This window comes from Pholcus phalangioides, unplaced genomic scaffold (assembly GCF_987345545.1).
Source record: "Pholcus phalangioides strain wild (caught in Gottingen) unplaced genomic scaffold, Ppha-v1.0 ptg000008l_1, whole genome shotgun sequence".
NCBI lineage: Eukaryota > Metazoa > Arthropoda > Arachnida > Araneae > Pholcidae > Pholcus > Pholcus phalangioides.
This window is the reverse complement of record NW_028301601.1, coordinates 25,136,741-25,160,978: the sequence shown is the minus strand read 5'-3', so window position 1 is coordinate 25,160,978 and position 24,238 is coordinate 25,136,741. Positions and strand designations below refer to the sequence as shown.

Genomic DNA, 24,238 nt, shown 5'->3' with positions numbered 1-24,238 from the left:
GAAATATTTTGCAGTGCCATTTTTTTGTTTTGAAATTTCATATGTTATGAAAAGAAACATGTCGAGGAAACTTTTTTTTTTACGTGAGGAAAATTTTACAAACATGTTGATATTCGTGCGAGGAGAACTTTTTTTTTCCTCTAGGGTCGCACATGTTACATTTCTCACATGCTTTACTCTGTTGTAAATAGAGTTACATGATTTCACTTATTATCATAAATATCAGAGGCTTCTCATAGATAAACGGAACAAGTTTATATTTTGAAGTTTTTAGTCTTACGAGAAATCCACAGGAAAAAAAAGTGTTGGGTTGTATATTTTAATATAGCACTTGTTATTATGTGGCAAAGTAAAGAAAAGTTTATCTGCTTGTTAATGGAAAACTTTACGGGTGTCACATACTGGTATACTGATGTTTTGGATGAACTAAAAGAAAATATTATAATGTTGATAATTCATGTTTGATCACAAGTTCTAATAGACAGCTCATGGGGAAGGCAATATTGAAATCCATTTAATTATGCCAAGGATATCATTTCTATGAATTGATCATTAAAAATTAATTACCATATATATATACTTGTGTATAAGGCCCCCTCAATTTTAAGACTATCAAAACTGCAATAAATTAAATCTGTGTAAGCCAACCCCCAAAAATCAATGCATTTTAGAAGAAAAAATAATTAGTATATTTTGATGCAAAAGTTACAATGAAAAATGATTCAAACTTTCTAATCTTTCTTCCTCTGATTCTCCAAGCTCTACATTGGAAGCTAAGTCATAATATGGTGTGACATCATAGTTTTCATCTTCAACTGTGCTGTCATCACCATTGTCATATTCAAAGAGGATGCTGTCTTCAGTTCCCTCCATTGCATTGCTGATACAACACTTTTTAAAGGATTTGAAGATTTTAGTGGAAACAGAATTCCATGCCTTGGGAAATCCATTGGTACATCAAGCCAATGTTGGGTTTCTTTAAGGCACCACTTTTTATTGCTTCTTTACATTCAGAACTCATCAATTCAGCCCATAAATTCCTTAATTAATCTTTAGAAGGATTGTTGATACTCACATCCAAAGGCTGTAAAACTGATGTTAGTCCACTGTATATCAAAGTCAACAACATTTTTGATTTTTTGCATTGGCTATGACATCAGTTCTGTGGACTTGAACATAGCTACAAAAACAACTCCAATGATTAGTAATGCATCTATAACTACAAAAATTACTAATACAAATACAATGCCACAACAGGCAAAATGCCCAATGAGGTGGCTGAGAAAAAAATGTCCATAAAAATATGGATGTCATATATTTCAAAAATACAGCAAGCCAATTAGAAATGCAATTAATAAAAATTATAAACAATATATACACATGATAAAATATTATACAATGCCCATAAAGAATACTTATGGTGGTTACTATATAGATTGGTATTACTGTATAGATTAGTTATGCTATCTTAAAGTAGTCCAACGACATCGCAAATCTGCAAGCTAGCCTTGCAGAGGTTATGTAGCTGCATGATTTAGTAATGTGGGGGTCGATATTTTCTCAAAAACACCCGTGTATAAGCCGACACCTCCCCCCAAATTAAAGAACTAATTTTTCAGCAAAACTACTTGGCTTATATACACAAGTATATATGGTAACTAAAATTTTGAATTCAGATTCAAATTGATTTTTATTCCAAAAAATTATCAAAAAAGCAAAACACACACAAATTTTGTTTTCAAGACTTGTTCCAATGATCATAAAAACTACCATAATTTCTGGTAAATAAACAGCTCTAAGAAAAATTATGAGGGAAATTTTTTTTCTTGTAGAAACACTGCTTTGTATACGCATGTATGCAAGAGTTAAAACAAAAACACTAGTACAGTCGAGTTCGCTTGAAACATACTCCCTTGGTGATTTGAGAAGTTTATGCTATAACCGACATGCATGTTATTATAAGTAAGATCTTGAAACTAGCTTATATAGCAGTTGTATGTGTGTATAAAGTGCTTTATTGAGATTTCCCCAGACAGAATAAGTTTATGCAGCACGTAATTAAGTTTAATATAAAATGAATATTGTTTTTGGTTGATATCTCCTGAGGAATTTTGAAAATGTATTCGAGCTGCATACATTTCTTTTGAATTTCATTTCACTGATGTTATTCGAGTTTATGCTAATGATTTTTATTTGGCATTAATACAATAAAAACTAATGTTCATGAATTTTACTTATCAGTCAACATATTTTTGCACAGCCCATCAGTGGGTAGAGATTTTTGATTAAAACAGTGCAGATTTTTCTGCTTTTATCAATCCCAACATAATATTTATCACTGCCATTTATTAATACGTGATCCAAAACGTACAGAAAAGTGAACATTTAATGACTTTAAGAGGATATTCCATGTAATTTTCACAGAAATGCATAGAAAGGCATAAAATATCGTTAGATAACATAATTTAATTCAAAAAATAGTTAAATTTTTTCTAATAGGGGGCATATTTTCACTCTAGACCATTAGAGCTAATGTAATTATTTCAAAAATAAATTGTTCATTATTATAAAATTTCCTTTGGCTTTCTGTGAAAAAAAAAAAATCGAAGAATCACTGCAATACAATATATGTTACACAACTAAGTCAGTAGTTTTGGGCTTAATTTTTCCAGGTTTTTGTTAACAGTGTGTTATATCCAAATTATTTTCTAGCGTAAGAGATTGTTTTAGGTATATGTTATATCCACAGTGTATGTTTTAAGCAGAGTATTTAATAACAGGTAAAAATGTATGGAAGTGACTGGGCCAAAAATTGGAGATTACAAACTGTACTGAAATCCAGGGTATGTTATAAGTGTACTTGACTGTATATTGAACTAAAATTTTGTTATACGTTTAACTTGAAAAATTTTATATTACTGATTATATTATTTACCTTGAGGATTTTTTTTATTTAAAAAAAATTACATGAGAGAAAATTCATTAGATTCCCAGAGTTGAAAAAACAAAGAAAAAAACCTTATTGGATAAGATAGGGGTCTTTAACCTTTCAGACACGGCAGGCCAAATTGACACTTCCCATGAACTTTGGGCCACCAACTGATGTAATTTAGTGGCCCCTTAATAGAAAGGGTGTATGGTGCCCCGAGTTAAACAGGGACATAAGTAATACTCTTATTTATTCTGAAATTGTTTCTTTTATTGATTATCAATTTTTATTAGTTCCAAAATAATTTTTTTCACTTATTCTGAAAAAGATTTTGATTAATCGTTGATTTTAAAATTGTTCTCAGAATTAATTCATTTAATGAAATCACTTTAAATGATTATTTATTTTGGTAATTCTGAATTTATTTTCCTCTTTAAATCATTTCTTTCAAGAATTATGTAATTATTCTTCTATTGATTGTGAAATGATTTCTATCAGAAATTATGAAATTATCTTATTGATTTATAAGTTATTTTTTCACTTATTCTGAAATTATTTGCTTTGAAAATTCTAAAATTATTCAAGTAATTCTGAATTGTCATCAATTTTCATCAATTCTAGAATTCTTTCATTTTCTAGAATGATTTCTTTGATCAATCTTGTATATGATTATTATTTATAATTATTAATAATAATAATTATATATATTTTTTTTCATTAATTTGAGAATTGGTTTTTCAATGGTTTCACCCATTTTCTGAAAATAATTGGTGGGCTATGACAAAAATCTCTAAGTACCAAATGTGGGCCACTGGCTATACGTTGAAGACCCCTGGGATAAGCAGTGACTTCAAGAATTTAATGCAAATGTGATAGATCTCTGAACTTATAAAGCTATATATTGTGTGCTATTTATTATGGGGAAATTATAGTACATGAAAAAAGAGAAATTTCTTTGAAAATGGGTGATATCTCACACACACACACACACAGAGAAAAAATATATTTGTAATGTAAGTGCTAAACTATGAAATTTTTGTTTTCTAAATTAAGTCTCACACCTTCTGAAAAAAAATGAATAAATAACTGCTCTCTTTTATAAAAGATAGTTTTTAAATTTAGCAAATGTAGCTGACAGATTCTACTTCCCCCCCCCCCCTTTAGTTTAAGATCATGAAAGAAAAGTTAGGTTAGCATATTATTTTTTTAATCTAATTTTTTTCTCTGAAGTGAAAGGGGAAAAAAATTATTGAGGGCTGTCTTGAATGATGCAAACTATTTAGGACAAGCAGCAAATTTTGAATAAAAGTATATATTTTATATATAGAAATGTGAAAATTTATAATATTTTTAACTAAAGAAATCCACTTGCTTAATTAAAAAAAAGTTAACAAAATTTAAAAAAAATGAAGAAAATTTTTTCTGAGGAAAGAAATGTGGATTGATAAGAAGGCGCTTAGTGTTGTGCTCGGTAATAGTGGGGGACAGTGTCAATAGCTCTAAGTTGTGTAGTTTTTCCGTTTGCTAAAAGTCTTTTTTTACTGATCATTTTAAAATTGACATTTTTTTTTGCATGTTGGAATCATATTTGCAATTCCATCATTTCTAAATGGTTTTATTAATAATCTCAGCAGTATAAGGTTATTATAGATGTTTTTTCTATTTTTAAAGCATTGTCTTTTTCGTCAATAAGTAGAATGATGTAATAGTTAAGAAGCTCTGGTTATACCAATGGCTGTTTTTTTTTTTTGGTTTTGTTAATTGCTTTTATCTCTTGCCATATTTATTTAAAAAAACGTAGCAACAATTATGTTTTTGAAAACATGATTTTCGGAGCTTGCTATACATGTGTTTTATTTTTGAAAAGGAAGTTTTTCTTAAACAGTTGATGGTTAGTATGCTGGTATTCAACTGAAAGCGGTTGGTACAAAGACTTGAAAACCAAATATTCATAAAACACTTCATAATCTGTAGAGCACTCCTGGATTCAAGAAGAGGTCTTGTCTTTCCATTTGCACAATCCTCAGTTTTCTAGATAGATTCAAGGTTTTTCAAAATCATTGCCAAGCTGGGATTCTCAAAGGGTCCTGAGACTTTTTTGATAGGCCTATAGAATTCAGTAGCAAAATAGTCCAACTGATCCTCTTGAATTGATATAATTTAAATTTTTGGAAAAAAAAAAGTAAATACATCATAAAACATAGAGCACCCATTGATGTGCAATTACATTTGATTACAAATATATTGGATGTGTTTTCCCATTACGGTACTTGTTCTAAGGAAACATGGTGCAAATGTTGTGATACGTATGCTAGAATACCATATTATTCTTTTTCGAAAAATTTTACTTAAAAGTAATTTCAAATTTTTATAATTTTTGACAAAACTGTGGTGTCTGTATACAGAGCTTGTGATATGTTATCCTATCTATGTCTGTGTCTTCATACAGTTATTTGACCAGCAGACTATATCTTTCTGCAACAATTGTGTTCTATGATTTTTGCTGCTACCATCAAATTGCTGTGTATTTATGCATTTTATGCCCTTTCCTTCAGCTGCAGAATGATGTTTCCTGCATCAGGGTTGGACTTTGGCAGGCAGGCAGGTATGAAGGGTGCGGCCGCAAAAGGGAATAAAAATGCTTGGATTAAATTTTCACTTCAATTTCTTAACAAAGCAATAACTTAAAATTCAGTCCAAGATAGAGAACCTCTAAGGCTAAGGGAAGATAATCGGTTTTCTAGCCCTGACAGCCATAAACCTTCAAGTGCCTGGGGGCGCACTTTTTGTTCATATTTATTGCCAAATGGCTTTTCTTATGGCCATGAAATAGTAGCTGTGCAGTCATTCTTGGAAGGGAATGTGAACCTGGAGGGCACCAGAGTACCCATGACACCCTGAGGTATTGGGAAACCCCCCATTCAGAAGGGCAGCAATGTTTTTTTGCACTGGGTCACAAAATGCTTAAGTCCAGCCCTGTCTTGCATAGAATGTTAAACTATGTATGTCCATTTGTGGAAGGTTCAAAGTCGCACAAGTGATGGGAATCTGGGTTCATACCACAGTTACACTTATGTCAATGATTGGAAAGACATCTTCCACACAAAAATAATTGGAGCACTCTGTGTAATAAAATCATTTCATTCCTTGGAGAAATTCAAATTTGGAGAATTTGTTTCAGAGAAATAACTTAATGTAGAATAAGTTAATGGAAATATATTTGATCATTGCTGGACAAAACATGTTGTGTAAAGACTACTGTATTTGCGCTTAATGTGTATATGTGTGACTACCTCAGCAGCTGTATGGACCATACTGAGCTTTTTCTCCATCTGGCCATTAGAAATTGAAGTTAAATTTATGCCTTCAACTGAAGGCCAGGGGAATTTTCAACAAAAGCAATAACCTATGTACAATTCTATAACATCAGGGATACTCAAATATATGGTCAGTAATAGAAGCATAGTTTTATATATTGTTTTCATTTATAGAATACATGATAAAGCATGAAAATATGGGAAAATTTAGTTTATACAAGCATAGTGGTTGAAGGAATATTTCGGAACTAAAATGTACATTGGGGTGCACCTTTTCAGTTCCTGGCCCAAATATGTTTTATTTCTGCCAGTCATGGACCAGAAGTTAGAATATATATAAGGTGACATATGAACCACATTTTATGGGACATTCACCTTAATTTTGGCTGTTCTGACTTTTCTTATAAACTGTCAGTTTTTTTCACGATTTTCAACAAATCTTGTTTAGATTTATATTAATAAATCAATAATTGGTGATGGCTTGTATAGATCCTGATGTCCTGAATTTTCCGTAAAGAAAATTCCAGCCTTTTATTACTGATACTTTATTACTGGAACATCTTTCTAGAGCTGGATGAAACCTCTTCGTGGGCTGCATTTGGCTCACAGGCAAGAGGTGGTTGTGCACCCCGATCTACATCAAAGCAAATTTGAGAGAGTTGGATGAATATTTTTGTTTTTTCTGGTATTAACACTGGTCATTGGAGGGAAAATTCAGTCAACTGAAACTAACTTATACAACTCAACATATCCTGGTGATGCGATCACTAGTGGTAATGCCAAGAAGTGATTTGAATTTTGTATGTGCTACCATCTATTTTCAAAGTAAGGAAGCACACAATGCGGGAATGGGTACATGTATCTACAGAGTATTTGAGCAGCTGTTGTTTGATGTAGAAGAGTTTTTTTTATTTTATGACAGCTTGTGTGTGTTTTTCTGATCTAAATTTGTGGTGAAACCAACTTTATATTGCCATGATAAGACACTGGTTAGCCATTGGTATGTAAAGGAAAAAACTGTATTCTCGCATAACTTTACATTGAGAAATGTCAAAATTTTATTATTACATGGCTGAGATCAGTGATGGGCAAACTATTTCAGGAATGGGTCAAAAAACAAAAAGAAAAACTTTATTCCGGTCAGACATATTCTGGCATTCATTCATAATTAGAATTTTTATGCTTGAAAGTGAAGTGGTGGTATATGTTGTACTCTTTGAACACTGTCACAGTTTCATTGTGATTGAGGCGTAATGGTTTATCCTTTACAAGCTGCAAAAATAAAAATATTTTAATAACTTTATGCATGTTAGGGTGTGTTAGGGGAAAAAATGTCTGAGTGTTCAATAAAGATGCTTTGTTTAAATTTGGAGTTTTAAATTAATGAGCGTCCATGCAAAAATTTTGTTCAGCTTGAACAGTCCCCTAATGTTTTGAGAACTTTTGTTTTTTTAGTCACCAAATGAACTTCCTCCATGTAACTTTCATCACTTGAACTGTTCCATTTTGGTACATAAAGCTTTTTATGATTATCCATGAAAGCTATATGAGACTGAAGAAAAATGACGACTTATTAGGGTGAGCACTTACAGAGGTTTCACTGTACATTTCACATGTGTGTAAATTGTAGACCCAATTAAATGAATTTTTTTAAACACTGAAATTTAAAATTTATATATATATATACACACACACACATACACTATTGTTTTTAAATCCCAGATGGAACCTCTAAGTGAGCTGCATCTAGCCTGCGGGCCATAGTTCGCCCATCACTAGCCAAAGTAAATGTGATGACTATACACTGTTTAACATTGTCAGCCTTTTCAAGAGCATTATTTAAAAGGAATAAAAAAACCTGTGATTATGTACGTATTTGAGGAAATATTTTACAAACATTTGTTACAGAATAATGAAAATATTACAGCCCTAAACTAGACTTTTTCATTATAGTTTCTTCATATTTTTTGTAAAAAGAAAATGAGTTTAGCATAGAATTTTGATACACGCATGAAGCTGTAAATAGTGGCTGTGGTTAATAAGCGTTCCCTCTCAGTTTTTTTTTTTTTTTTTTTGAAGTTTTTTGTGTGTGAAGGCATTTTTGATATACATGGCACGTAGTGGTGACTGATGTGCCAAACAATGTTTTCATAAGCTCTAGTTTGCATTGAAGAATTTCACTATTCATCGGGATTGACAGACTATTTGAGAATATTTTGTGATTCCTATTAATAACTATCTCAAGCTGATTATGGCTGTAAATCTCAATGATTATTATTTGTATTAATCTTTATCTCTCCTGTACTCTTTTTTTTTTTTTTTTTTTGTTCTGATATGTACCTATACATACAGTGAAGTAGCTGAATTCGTCCGGATATTGAAAATCCGAAAAGATGTGTATATTGTTAAATTTGTGATTCACATTTTTTATACTGAAAAATTTATGAATAAAAGTTATTTCAGATGTATAATGCTTCATTGTCCAAAATTGATTAGTGAGAAGAAAGGAAAAAACATATTATGCATGTATTTTGATGTTGTGAATTTTCTCTTGTAAATACCATATTTACTATCGTCGAAAGTTTCTCGAATTATATTGTTTGTAGGAATCATAGTTTGATACTATTATTGTCGTTGCTAGAAGTGTAGGCTCATTATAATGCTGTAATGTAGAAGTAGAACGTGTTTCATTTTTATTTGGAAGTATTGTGCATTACTGTATTATTCAAGGAAAGAAACATCATTCATTTCAAGAGTGTAATACATTTTTTTAGTATTGAATTGTCTTATTGTTCCTTTAAAATATTCAGTAACACCGTACTTGAAAATTTTAATATAAGAGAGACTACAGAGAGTAGTAGATCAGAGGAATTTGTCCCTTTTTTCTGAATCAATTTGCGACACGAGCTTAGATAATACAGGAAGCATCAGGATATTGCTTAAAAATAATAATACAATAATATTTTATATACAATTCTTCTCTGCCATTTTCTTTCCCGGCTTTCATTGAATTTGTACATTGTTTTGGGTATTTTGTATTTCTCAAAACACATGTTTTTTATTATTATTGATTTCGGATGATATTTTGATTGAAAAATTACTTTTTGAATATTTGCTCATTATATATATATTATGTAAAGGGTTTCTTTTAGTGTTTTGTAATATAATATGCCAAGAGAAATATTGAGTATCGTATTCAAGAGAGAATGTTGCGAACTGGAACTATTTCTTTTCATTTTGATTATCTGTGGCAATATTAACTTGAGTTGTTATTATTATTGAAGTTTCATTTCATTTTCACATTACGTCTACTTGAAGGGATATTCACTCATAATACATGCCAATGATTGGTTCAAGAGGACAACTACTAAAAAAAAATTTCATTTTTGAGTTGTGAACATCATAAGAACGGTTGGAAACGTCTCTAAATATCCCAGACACACTGCTTATGTTTTGGCCTTTGTATTTGTATAGGCATACGAATATGATGATGATCTCTAATTTAAAAAGTGTCTCTGCAGAATGCAAGCAGACCTTCAACATGATATATAACACAAATTTGTGCCCCTTTCACTTCTGTACTTCAAGACAGATGACAGTACCAGTGAAATCTGACAAAATAAATATGTATAAGCCAAGCATACAAACAAACATGTTCAGGCATGAATGGAATTGTTAGAAATTCCTCAGAGGAATGTTTATGAGGTGCATGCATGGGAAAAGTATTCATACAAATATCTGTCATTCATGCGTTTCACGGAAAGTGTCTGGACAGTTAATTCAGAAATTGCAGTAAAATTTGATTGAGGAAAATTTATTTGATAATGACACTTTTGTAAAATAATGATTGGGGGACTTTTTTTTAACTGCAGCAGTAAGTGAAATATCAAATTGTGTCTCTCTTCAGTTTGGTTAAAAAATTTATCCTATAGAAATCGAATAAAAATTAGCTAAGATTTCTGTGATTCCCTTGAAAAATTTTTCACCATTTAAAAAACGTGAAGAGTAGTATTCACAGTGGGAGAAGGAAAAATTCTTCTCTCACTGCGGGAGCGTAAAAAAAAAATTCCCCTGTTTGCAGTTTTCTTTTGTGAAAGAAAGAGGGCACTCAAACTCAATTGCAAATTTAATACAATAGAAAAAAAACGATACACAAACTCAAAAATCTGGTTTCAAACCATTATCAGAGACAAAATAGTGATTGGGGGCAGGCAAGCACTGTACCACTACTCAATTTAATGTACACCCTCCCATACAGTGCAAGTAAACCTATCGCCACCAGATGAGAACATGGTCCCTTAAGGGGACTTCAGCAGAAGCAAACCCATCAAGAGAATAGAGAAATAATTTTAAAAAAAATGTAATATACAGGGTGAGTACATAATTTCCCCTTGGCACACTTTATTGGCAGATCAGTTTCCCAAATTTCTCGTTCCGCCACCCCTTCAGAAATTTTTCCCCTCTCATCAGCACCCGACTCAAGCCAACCCATAGAATCCCATATTATACTTGTAACTTCTATCACCACCCCTGGACTATCCATTGCCCACTTCGGGAAGCACTGTTGTAGATCCTAGATGCATATTTCCAATTAAAAAAAAAGAATTCAAATGTGTTGACCTCAGATATACCTCATTGATGTTGCAAGGGATTGTGTAGTTATTTAAATAGAAAAATTAGAACAGCATAAATATAAGGGAAAGAAAAGTTCATTATAGGTTATATGCTGTTATTTTCATATTTTTCTCAGATTTTTTAATTTAAATATCTCTTATGAATATTGCTCTTAGAAACATGATTTTTTTTGGCATCAGAAGAGACAACTACAACTTTCAAATTGGGTTTTTTGGCACAGTGTGTCCGTATAAAAAATTAACATTTTTATTTTAATAACTATACAACCCCTTGCAACATGAATGACGTATATGAGCTCTCTACAGTTATTTGGATAATTTTTCCAACTGGAAGTATTCCTCTCGGACAGTGTTTCCCAAAGTGGGCAATATCGCTCCCTGGTGGGCGATGAAATGGTCCACCAGGGAGCGATAGAACCTACTGATTTTACATAGGATCCTATGGGTTTACTTGGATTGGGGGGGCGATGGAACAAAAATTTTGGGAGACTATGCTCTAGGATCAACGATTCGCCATTAAAATGCAGTAAGGGGAATTAAGTACATAATCACCTTGTACATGGCGTATGCCATCTATGCGTCATTTGAAGAATTTCTTCTTGGAAAAAGAAAAATTCAAATCGTCCTGTGATGATTTTAATTGATCATCCGTGGGCGATGGGAGCACACTGAGGGTTAAACACCACCACTGGTCTACCAGAAGTCCAGCTAGTCAATGCTACTTACCGGTGAAAAGCTATATACTTTGATTTTTTTTGTCGTGTCTAAGCTTGAAGGGTTTAGATTTCGGCTGCTATGAAAGAATTTAAATTCTAGCTTTCTATGTGACTGGACTAAATAGGCCTTGAATGAGATTTGACTTGCTTTTTGATTGTAACATTTAATAATGTAACTGGTTTTTTTTTTTGATGGAGGGGGCTGTTGGTGAGAAGGGAGTAGACTTCATGTGAAGATGAAATGAACTCGTCCGTAGTGTTATAAGAAAAAAAAAACCATAGGGAAAAAACGCAAGGGGTATTTTATTGTTGAACAAGAGCTAGTAGTACAATTGTTTTTTTTTTTTGTGATTTTTCGTTGGAATTTGTATTTATGTGTCATGTAGAGTGTTTAATAAAAACCTATTGAACAATTTTTTTTTTCGCTGATGATTCTCTGTAATCTTTGGTTTCACGCCAACATGCTTCGTGTGCGGAAATTCATCTCCAACAATTCACTTCTGGAAAATTCACCGCCAAGAATATTCACAGCAAACAATCGATAAAGTGACGCAGTGAGTGGATACATGGGCATACGCAGGATTCAGAACTTTTTCTTGTGTGTGTGGGGTGGGTGAAGTTAACCTTTTTCCTGCAGAATAATACTATGATGGTTCCCCCCCCCCCGTGTACGCCTATGAATTGGTAAGTGAATGGTTGAGCAAATGATCGAGTGAGTCACTCATACGTTCATTCACTTCTGGTCATTCAATCGCTCTCTCTTGGTAATTCACTCATACGGTTACTCACTCACTAGCTTACTATTCGCTAGCTCATTTAATAACTCATTCGGTCACTCACACATTCACTTTCTCAATTACTCGGTCATCGGTGGGACACTTTCACTGATGACGAACGGTTATCGGTGATTTGTTTTTCAGTGAATTTTACTAGCGGTGGTTTTTCCGTCGGAAAATTGTCGGTGTAAATCAACTGCTTCACATAGGCCCAGTTCTGCCTATAAAGATGAAAAAAAGGGGGGGGGAAGAATAATCAACTATATATAATAATGGGTACAACTGAATAATTTGTAGAAATTAAAACTGGCAAAGTTTACGTTTTTTCCTGTGAGTAGCCATCTCGGCAATGAGAGCGATGACGCTGGCCGCAATACCAGCTGCCAAGAGAGCGAAGGCCCCTTGGATGTCATAGATGGACAGCGAGAGGCCGTCGTTGTCGTTTTTTGGGTCTTCGAATGTCTGGTTACGTACTGTCAAGGTCTCGATCCATTTTTCTAAGATCCCCGATTGACGCAGTTGATGGATTCTGGAAATGAAGTTCCTCTAATTTAGCATGAAAAAAACCATATAATTTTCATAAATGTGATTAATTTATTTCTGGACTGAAACATGCAAGTTTTTGATTTCTCCCAAGATCATAGCGAAAATTTTACATTTACTCCAAGGTAGGATTACATTAGTTTACATTTGCTCAAAGCTAGGGCCAAACTCGTGTCCAGTACAGCCCAATAAACTTTCGCAAATATTTGCATTCCAGGACACTCTCCATGTTGTGACTTGACATTTTTCGATCAATGTGTGACCAGACGGATCGGAAAATAAGGCGGTTTCTTTGATTTGGGGCGAGAGCTGCGCAATGCCCTTGAAACGGCCTGGCCGCGGTGTCCGGCGGCTTAGCGCTTGTTGCTCCGCGGGGATGTTGCTTGCATACTCCGGCAGAAGTTAGAAATTTTTAGGAATATATGGTCTGGGTCGTCGTTCTAGGGAAGAAAAAGAAGCCTACAACACACACATTTGACAAGGGCCGCAACTTGATGCTTGGTCACCCGAGGCAAGCGCCCATTTTGACGCCCCCTTGTAATGTTGAAGAAGAGGTTTTAGAATGAAATTTGCGCCCTCTCGGATCTAGCGCCCGGGGCACGACACTCGTCTGCTTCCTCCTAGTTGCGGCCCTGCATTTGACAATCGTGGAAATTGGTGGAGCGGCCACACTATTCACCCATAACCAATCTTAGAACGTTTTGGGCCAGTCTGGACTCGCATCCATGTACCAGCCAAATAGATGTCCATGGCACATTTAAAAAATTAATAAGTATAAAGTTACTTCTCCACACACTGTTCAGCCTGGCCCAATAGTTGTTCGTTCACAAATATTTGCTACTTCCGATGTTTGCTTCTCCCCCTCGCCCTGCAATTAAGCACCAGTGGCATAGACTGGCTACACACCGGCCCAACTTGGTCCAATGTTTCTTGGCGGATATTTGCTTCCAGAACACTATGTTGTATGTTGCAACTGTTGGCGTTCTTCGACCAATGTGTGGTTAGACGGGTTGGAAAATCGAATAGGAAGGCAGCTTCTTTGACTTTCCTTTCTACGAAGGTTTTAACAACTGGATGTTGCGAAGATATATTTTGGAAAGAGAGAAAATTCAACTGCCCCTGCGGGGAATCGAACCCACGTCCTTTCACTTTCCGGGTGAACGCTAATCCTTTCTATAACTTCCAGCCTCCTCTTCAACACGATACTTATATAACATGAAAATTCTAGCATTTACAATCTTTACTTCAAAATATGGAAGACAGTTGACGCCACTAGCAAGAACAAGCATAACTGACAATGGAAATATGTTAGGGCCATGCGTATAAAGGCGCGTGTACACTAGCGCGCAGATCATGCAATGAAAGCCTTCGCAATTGGTTGCTCAGTAATTTGTACGGTGTTGTGAACGATTCTTGAGCTGTTTTCACTGGACCCACCTGCAATCGGTTTTTTCAACGAACACAAAGAAAAGAAAGGAGCACAAAGGAAGTTGGGTGTACCCACGAGCGGATTAGAACCGCTGCAGGGGGTCGTGCGTTGCAAGATCGGCGCGCTAGTGAACATACGCGCCTTAACATACATCCTCATAATACGTTCTGACATGCACCGATTCGTTAGAAAATTCAACAGAGGAATGTGAACGAGGTGCATGTACGGTCATAGGCGTAAACTTCTATAGGGCCCATGGGCTCGAGCCCCCCCAACATTTTTGAAGACGCGGCTCAGCCCCCCCAAAAATTCGTATGAGTATGGCTTATTCATTTTGCAATGATGAAAAATTTTTTTTTAACCAAAAGTTGTCCTAATTATGAATTAGTTAATGGAAACAATCTGCTCAAAATTTTAGTTCTTTTAAAAAATCTGGATGGTCTTTGGCTTTCTTGTTCCATGACAATACGTTTATCTCATTTCTTCCCTGCCGTTCAATCCCCAATTGCACCCTCCATCGGTTTTCCAATCCTGCCAGAAGGCACGGCTGAGAGGAAGATTCTTTGAGGTGTTGAGGGGGCTCTTTCTTCTTTGCCTGTGGCAAAAACTGAGTGTCTCTTCTTTTGTTCACTGCGACCGGAGGACGGCCATGGCACCGACATGAAAATAAGCCCAAAGATGCATGGTGGGGGGGAGGGGGGAGGTTGAAAATTGGGAAGCAATGATATTGAAACCGAAATAAATTACACTCTATAAATAATAGGTGCCAGAACCTAGAGGCTGAGGCCATTTGAGCACACCCCCCCCCCCCGCAATAAATTTTGTAAGGGGACTGAGCCTCCCAGTAATTACTGAAAAAAACCATTGTGCAATGCATTCTCCCTCTCCTTTGTACACGCTTGAGTCCCGTATATGCGGGAGGACCAATAACTTTTTGGCCCCCCCCCCAATGTTTTTTTGAAAAATATTGGGGAAAAAAGCACATTCTAAATGCCCATTCATAACAGATCTTGAGGACCGATGCCGAAACATTTTTCAGGGGGGGGCTCAACCGCCTTACAAAATTTTTTGGGCTCAAATATCCTCCACTCCTAGGTTCCGGTGCCTCTGAGGGGAATCAAATAAATAATAGTAAAATAAAATTAACACACAAAAAAAAAAGAAAATAAGAAATGAATGGAAAATTTCAAAGCCCCCTGAGCCGGGTACCATTGCATTCTAATACTAGGAATATGAAATTTCCTCCTTATAAATCAGGGATTCTCAAACTATCTACGTTAGCAGCACTCTTATATAGAAATTTTAAATACGGTATTTCAATAAATGTTGAAGAGAGGTTAAAAGGTGAAATTTGCGTTCCCCCCCCCCCCTGGTCCGGCACCCTAGACATTTGACCCCTCCCCCCAGCCCTGTTTCCAGTACTCCAACACTTAGGTAGCCAGGGCCGGAACTAGGGAAGAAGGCAGTTTTCACAGGCGGAATTCTTGTGGGGAGTGCTAATTCTGGGGGGGGGGGGGGTGGAAGAACGAAAAATATCGTTTCGATCGTTTTTTTAGTGGGGAGAGGGTGAAAAAATTACATACTCTTCCCTCCCTCCACGACTAAAATGATCCTGTCTCCGTTGGACCGGGCTTTTGGACAGATCTTTCGCGAGGACCCCGATTTTTTACAGGGAAGTGCTTGGACCTGTCGTAAGCGTAACTTGTATTAAGTCGTATGTTAAGTGCATTAAGTCGTAACTTGTATTACCTGTCGTAACTTGTTTTAAGCCAATGGGATCGAGACTCCCCCCCCCCCTCTTATTAATTTCGGAGAGCTGGCTCAATCTTCCCCTCTTCCCCCCCCCCCCAAAAAAAATCGCATGGACACGTTTTCCACACCTAGACTCGGAATAATCACGTCACGTCAGTACAGTGAGTTTCGGCCTTTATACGAAGCTGTGACATGTTAAAAAAAAAGTGGCGATTTTTCCACAAACACTTTTTCCGGCCATTTTACAGGATGCGACCTCTATTTATCGGAAAATACTGTAATTTTTTCTATGTTCCATTGCAAATTAAATTGGGGAATTTTTCTAAAAAGGATGTAGTATTTCTTACTTATGTTATTCAAAAAATTGTGTTTATTTCAAAATGAAGAATTATTCTCAATGTTTTAATAGGGTTCCTCCTTTCCCGATCAATTATTTTTTACGGACGAATTTCTATTTGTCCAGCCGGTGACCGCAAAGAGGGGGTTTTACATACCCTGTTTACGTTCGCAGCACTGTTAGAAATTTTAAATATCTTGCGGCATCACAGTCGATCTCAAGGAGGCATTTCGATGCTTTTCCCCCCCCCTTTCCCGACAATAAAATGATCTTCACTCCTAGTTACAGCCCGTCCGTGGCATCTAGTGGCGTGTTTCCCGGGGGGGGGGGGGCACTCAGCGAGCTATAAGCACGGCCATGGACTCCCACATACTGGAGAAGGGCTTCTAGCCTGGGATCTTTGGCGGACTTTTAATTCCATGTTTTTTTTTTTTTTCATGATAAAGGGGCCGCACCTTCTGCAGCTGACAAAGAGCATTTCAATAGGGTTCAGTTTCGGCTGCTTCAATGCAGGTTTACTGAATACAATCACCATTTCCTAATTAGAAGGACGGGGAGTGTATAGCGTGTCGCTTTTATGTGGGGAATATGTCACCTGGAGGCATCCGTCCATATGGGGACCTCCCTTCTGATCCTGAAAACTACATTCTTCTTGACGCCGCCGGTCAAGGCTTTAAAAGCTTTTGTGCTTAATGGATGGCCATCCGTGAAGGACGCCGACATAGATGATCCTAATTGGAATATAAAGAAATTACGGTGGTGAAGAAAAATCTAGACGAGGTTTGTGATTCTGCAAAATAAGAATAGCTGTGTTTGGAGCCACTTGAAGTAAACTCCTTGTTTTTCCACTGAAACCCCCCCCCCACCCCCCACAAATGTTGAGATAGACAGTTCCACAGTATTTTATGGTTTGTGTGGACCACATTCGGTTGTGCACGTACAGTATAAACCTTCTGTTAGTAAAACATGTTGTATTACAAGAAAACGGAAAAGTTCCTCGTGATTCCGCACAGTTTCCTGACAGAAAAAGTAAGCAATATTAAATATAGTTACACATTTTTGATAAATTCCTGCATTTTAAGCATTTTCTTTAATGATAATTTATTCAGAATCTTCAAAAACAATCTAGATTTTGCAGCCCTCTAATACTTATAATCAATAAAGCGTAGTATAAAATAATTTTTTTTCTGTTAGACACATCAATAAATTAATAAAACTTACTATATGTCTTATTTTTTTCAATCATATTTAAAATTTATTTAAGAAAAATTTAAACTCCATTTGGCTTGCGTACTTGTAAAAGTGACAATATTTGAATCGAGTTTTTAATAAGAAATTTATGCAACTAAAAAAATTATTATTTTTCTAATTTAAAACCTGATATATGACTCAATATATGAGAGTAAAATAAATCTTAAATAAGTGACATGTAATTTGATTTTGGGGGAAATATACACTGTATCATAAAATATAAATAAATAAATACAGGGCTTGACAAAAATCATTAAAAAATTTAGGCACCAGCCAAATTTTGTAAGAGCCAAGCATGGTTTTTTCACGAGAAAAGTATCTTAAATAATCTTTTTTCAACCTTTCTGGGAATTGATGACCCCTTCCCAGGGCCGCAACTAGATACTTTGTCATCTGGGGCAATTCGGAATTTTGGCACCCCTTGCATGTAGAAGAAGCAGTTAAAGGGTGAATTCGACTCACATTCTGGTCCAGCGTCCGGAGCACCAGACCTACCTGCTTTCTCTAGTTGTGGCTCTGCTCCTTTCTATGTTGGAAGACAATTATGAAATCGGAAAATTTTGAGCCATCACTAGATTCTGATTTAGCAATCACATATACAAAATTTTAGGCGCGAATACAGATTTTCCAGTCACCATGGTGACCTGGCACTTGGGGTTTGTCCAACCCTGGAATAAATAAAGATGCATATACTGTTCTAAATATATTTTTTGTATATAGTCATTTTCATGACCCCGCCCAGGGGATTTCGGGATTCATGAGATCTGGGGGATCCTGGGAGGATATACTCAGATTTACGGCATGACTAGATCTGAATAAATTGCCTATGGCGATAGACCGGAGTTGTGCTCGTTTCAATGAGAGAGAGAGAATGAAAGTATATTTTTACTTGGACCGTGATCAAACTAGAATGGGGCTCAAGGGCAAAGGCTACGCCCCCAACAATCAAATAAATTTTTGTTAATTAAATGCTTTTGGAAAATTGGCACCAACTCAAAAATTCTCTGGAAGAAATTCCGTGTTCCCCCCCCCCCCAATAGATTGGTTTTCTTGGGTAGCTCATGCTCAGGGGTATCCCATTCCAAGGGCGTAGCGAAGAGGAAGACTTGGGGGTCTGGTCCCCTCGTCCGAAATGTGAGAAAATGACCGAAAAAAGGGAAAAAGATGACCAAATCTATTGTTCTATCACTTTGGTCCCCCCCTGCCGAACGAAATTTCTGGCTACGCCCTTGTCCCATTCACTTTGGTAACAATACATTAAATGATTGTTATACAGTCGAATATCCTGTTATAACGAAGTCCAAGAAACCGGAGAAAACACTTCGTTATAAAGAAATTTCAGATTGTTTGCATTGTTCCTATGTATACTTATTAGAGGGATTAGAAAACCATTCGTTAAAATGATATTTTCGCTGTAACGGTATTCGTTAAAACGGGATTCGCCTGTAATTAGAGCCCGAATTTTCCACTTAAAAAAAATGGCTAAATATGAACTAAAACTGAGAAAATATGTGCTAAAGAACAAATAACCAAGCAAAAAACGCAAATGCGTTTTTAAATGCATCTTTTCTATTTATCTCGGTGCATATTCATTTGCAAAAACATTCTCATGCAAATGATTTCTACATGTATTTTATTTAGGAATTTCTAGTTATTAGTACAAACAACATACATTCACTGACCAATTAACATCTTTGACTCTTGTCGCAAGAGCCTCCTAATTCCTGCTTTACCCAGGGCCCTGCCTGTATACACTTCAATTAATCGACGTTTTCACTTCGATTCGAACTCCCAAGTCTTTGGAAAACACCTTTTCTATCAATCGAATCACATAATTTTTCAATTGGTGAAAACGTGTCACTGAAATACAGTGTTTTACGGTTTTCAAAAACCCATCATGAAGAAACGTTGTAAGCGGAAAAACTAAGCGGGACCGACTGTAGTTTCTCATGCATATTTTTTACTGAAAAAGTAATAAAATTTAAGATGATTGACTGGTTCAATCAGGGCTGCAACTAGATGCTTGGTTACCCGGGGCAAGCGCGCATTTTGACGCCCCCCTTGTAATGTTGAAGGAGAGGTTTTAGAATGAAATTTGCACCCCATCCGGTCTAGCGCCCGGGGCACGAGACCCGCCTGCTCCTCCCTAGTTGTGGCCCTGTGTTCAATGGCTTTTGACAGGTACTGAAATAATTATTGAACGGGCTACGGTATGCTGATAGCCAGGGCTGTAACTGGGATTTTTGTCGCCCCCACATTCGATAATTTTGTAACGGTGTTCTCTGTCAAGTAAAGGACGTTTTACATAACGTTTAAATAACACTTTTTTTTCTGTTGAATCTTGAAATGAATACCGTAAAAGTGCTTGAGACTTTAGCAACAGTAATGTTATGACAGTATTATAAGTATATTTCTTCTCAAGCATAAAATTTTGAATCAAAACGACAGATTTTCACAAAATTTTTTTTCGGAAACGTCTGTAAAAAAAAGGTGGGGGGGGGGGTAATTTTCGGAAAAAGTTCGTTTTGCAGTACTGCTTTCGCATTTATACGACGCGTCGTATAAACGAGGTTCTATTAGAGCCGGAGCCCCCCCAACATTTTCAATAAGTTTACGCCTATGTGTACGGTTAAAAGTAGTTTCCAATCTTTGATTGGCGATGACGGGGGGGGGACCACACTACTCTATGACCAACCTTGTTACGTATCGGGTCAGGCTGGATACGAGTGTGGGCCTAGCTTAATAGCAAAAAAGTGATCTGAAAATGTGGTTTGCAGTCTGATTGCCATGGTCAAAAAGTTTTGGAGAATAAAAAATAGGTATAAGGCTCTCTTAGAGAGAGAGTAGATGGTGGTGAACCATAAAACCTTCAAACAACTCACAGTTACGCACTTTTTTTTGACTACGGATAAAGAGGTGTATGTGCCCACCCAAAAGACCATTGAAAATTTTTTTATAAATTGTAAAAAAAAAAAAAATTAGAAAAACATTTGAAAACTTCCTCTCTTTGCGCAGTTTTTAGACAAATTTCCTTTTGATTAAAATTTTTCTTGTTGAAGGTTTCTCCCCGAAATTTCTCTGGAAGAGATTCCGTGTGCAACCCCCTTCCCACAAAACGTATATCTGTAACTCGAGTTAAATTTAAAATGACTCCTGATATTGCAGCCCTCCTGCCATTTATTTGCTGCATGGAATGACGGAGTTTTTTAATCGCACGATTTTCCTGTTGTTTTCAAATATTTTTTTTTTTTACTACGAATTTAAACGGTAAATCTCTATTCAAATAAATGACGCCATCTATGCGTGAAATGTTCAGGCATTTCATTTTTTGTTAAAATATAATGTTTGATCACAACTTGCATTTTGCTGCTCTTTCTTACGGTATACTTTTAGTATACCTTGTTATACGTATAAATACTGCTAGATATATGTTAAGATACTGCCTCCAATCATAGGGTTCGAGAGCCGGAGGCACCGGACCGGCGCAGCCGGCTCTCTCTAGCGTGGTCCAACCCCCTCGGGGTAAATGGCTTACATCCCATAAGGGACAGAGCCTGGGCCTCGACGGTGCGCAGGGTCATCCTCATATAATTTTTGTTTTTCACACTATAAGTTCATAAGAGAGAGAGCCCGCTAAGAGTCTTACCTGCGATCCCACCTAAGACATAAGCTTAGGGGCCCTACTACTTTCCCATACATGCACCTCGTACACATTCCTCTACGGAATTTCTAACGAATCGGCACATGCCGGAATGAGTGGTCTGAGTATATGTGTGGCCCTAACGTATTTATTTTGTCGAGTTGCGCTTGTTTTGTGTTTGTGCCGCCATCGGTCTTCCATTATCTGAAGTAAAAATGGAAATGCTTGACTTTTCATGTTATGCCAGTACCGTGATGTTGGTCTGTTTGCTCTCTTCGGAGAGACTTTTTCAAATTGCATTCGACTTTTTCCGGCTTGCATTCGCACCTCGAAGCTGGGAAACCACAGAAAACCAACTTTAGCCGACCACCACTGTGGTGTCAACGGGGTTCGAACCTGGATCACTGCACAGGGGTCCCTACTACAAGATCGGGAGAGAGCATGGGTCTCCGTGCCGTTCCCGACTGAGCTCATGGTTGGGACTCAAGAGGTTGGAGCCCCATCATCCTATTGGAGGCATATATTCACGAATAAAACGCTTTTATTATAACCATCATTAGAGCTCCCGTGCAAGAACTCTGGCATGTTCTTTGAATAATTACGAAACTGCTTTAAATAATCATGATGACAATCATTGAATCGTAGGTTGTTTATATGAGGTGTCGGTTTTTTCACACTATAAACTCAATATTGAGGAGTACCCACTAAAGATATAAGTTTACGGGGGGCTGGCTCTATGATGTTGGGGGGGCATGATGTGCACACAGATACTCGCGAGGAAAGGAAAAATTTTATTCCCACAAAAAATGTGCCCTCTAATTTTGTTTCTTCCTGATGGAGGGCACATTGTCTTTTATTTCACCTGCTTCTCTGTGCAGAATTTCAAAATAACATGTTACCTTATACAATATAGGGCATTTCATTCTACATGGCAAAAAATTGCTGCATATATGTACATGGAAGTATTCTCATTTATAGTCATTTCTAGACTATAAATGTCCATATTTTGTAAACTTATTAACCATGAAAAAGTGATGCCAGTCTTAGGTACTTTTGTCCTTAGCCAACAAACGGGTAAAACTATCATTTTATCAGCCAAAATATTCCTTTCAGAAAACAACTATACAGTACAGGATGTATTATATTGAGGAACATGATTAAACTGGAACTTCTGCTATCTATCAAATAAAAAATACAATACAATCACTAATGTATTCAAAATGGAATTAATAAAAATAAAAAATGTGTATAAAAAATATAATATTATGATAATATATAACTTTCTAAGCAATAATGTTATTTAAATTTTCAAATTTGCTTCATAATTTTAACAGTTGATGTTTATAAAAAGTAAAATAATATGAGTAATAAAAAAATTTGACCTACTCGATTTCTTATAATTATAATCGAAAAGCGTATAACACAGAAATGGATTGTTTTCGATTACAATTATACGTTGCACTTTGTATTGATATTATTTTACTGTACAAAAACATTAACTGTTAAAAATTTTCATTGAATTTGTTAATTTTATTTATATTATTACTTAAAATATTTTTTGATATCGCATTATATTATTTTTCATTTTTAAACATTATTATTAATTAATTTTTAAAGATCATTAATGGTTGTAATTTTATCTGATAGATGGCAGAAGAAGGTCATAGTTAAATGATATTTCTCAATATAATGCTGTACTATACTGTGTGTGTATGTGTATTATTTACTAAAAGCCATATTTTGGCTGATTAAATTTTCTTTTTACCCATTTATTGGTTGTACATAGAGATTCTCTCTGCTGCGCAGAAAAAAAGACCTGTGCCCACTATCTGGAGAATAAAAAGGACCCTTGGTACCACCAAAATAAAAAATTTTATTCAGCTCAACATGGTTTTTCTCTCATTTCAATCTAATTTTCTCACGAAATTCGAGCAATTTACTAGGACCACATAATTTTAGGACCTCTGATGCCCCCTTCCGGATGAGGATTCATCGTTTTGTTGCCTGTGGGCTATACAAATTTTTCCGCAATTCATTCATCCATTCTAGTCCATTGTTCTTGACTATTCATTTCCCCAAAACAGCCGTCCCGGACTATAGCCTGCTTAACCAACCTCTCGTACCGTGTGCCACTCACTATCTTTCGGTTGTTCACATGATTTCACACTCTCTAGGTCGCTGTTTTCATCCCTCGCTCACCAGGTCATTCTTTTGGTCACTCATATACTTGCACACAGTTTTGGTCACTGCACATTCTCTACGTTAGTCATCCAAGTGGTCTGGATTTTTTTAAAGCGGCGCTATCTCATTAAAATTCAAAACAAAGACTTTACGAATATCAGCAGCTAGAAAGTTTTCTTTCTTTTAAAGCTGTCCGGTATCCGGGATATTTAAGTATTCGGTGGTGTTTGATTATGCGGAACCCCAAGAGAACTGTCACGGAACCCCCCCCCCCCATGTCCTAAATACTACTAGGTCTATCCAGGAGGCTTTGGTGGAGCCCTTGGCTTCCTCAGAGAGTCCAAATAAACACACACACTGATGAATTGATTTTTGTTTCAGAATCCATTTTTTTTTCTTTTCTGAAAAAATAAAATCCGGAGTGTTGAAATTGTGAAAAATAAGGGAGAAATTTCAAATATGTATGAGGAGTTTATTATTTATAGTTTTTAAATTGCATTTTTAATTGGGGGGGGGGGGGTTGCTGTATTTTAGAAATACAGTCGAATCCCGTTATAACGAACTCGAAAAGACCGGAGAAATCACTTCGGTATAAAGAAATTCCGAGTGTTTGCATTTTTCCTATGTAAACTTATTTGGGGGATTAGAAAAGCGTTCGTTAAAACGAGATTTTCGCTCTAACGGTATTCGTTAAAACGGGATTCGACTGTATATGACATCCATATTTGTTATG

General features: G+C 36.0%; 1 protein-coding gene across 1 annotated transcript in view; it reads right to left on the bottom strand.

The window, feature by feature from the left end:
• Window positions 1-9,322: 9,322 nt before the first annotated feature.
• The window catches only part of LOC149084078 (glutamate receptor ionotropic, delta-1-like), a 53,036-nt gene continuing 38,120 nt past the window's right edge, over window positions 9,323-24,238 (bottom strand). Inside the window, exons 11-12 of the mRNA XM_089234428.1 lie at window positions 12,693-12,901; window positions 9,323-12,593 (exon numbers count right to left, since the gene is read on the bottom strand). Of these exons, the coding sequence (XP_089090554.1) occupies window positions 12,574-12,593; window positions 12,693-12,901 (229 nt within the window). The 3' untranslated portion in view covers window positions 9,323-12,573. The remainder of the gene's footprint in view (window positions 12,594-12,692; window positions 12,902-24,238) is intronic.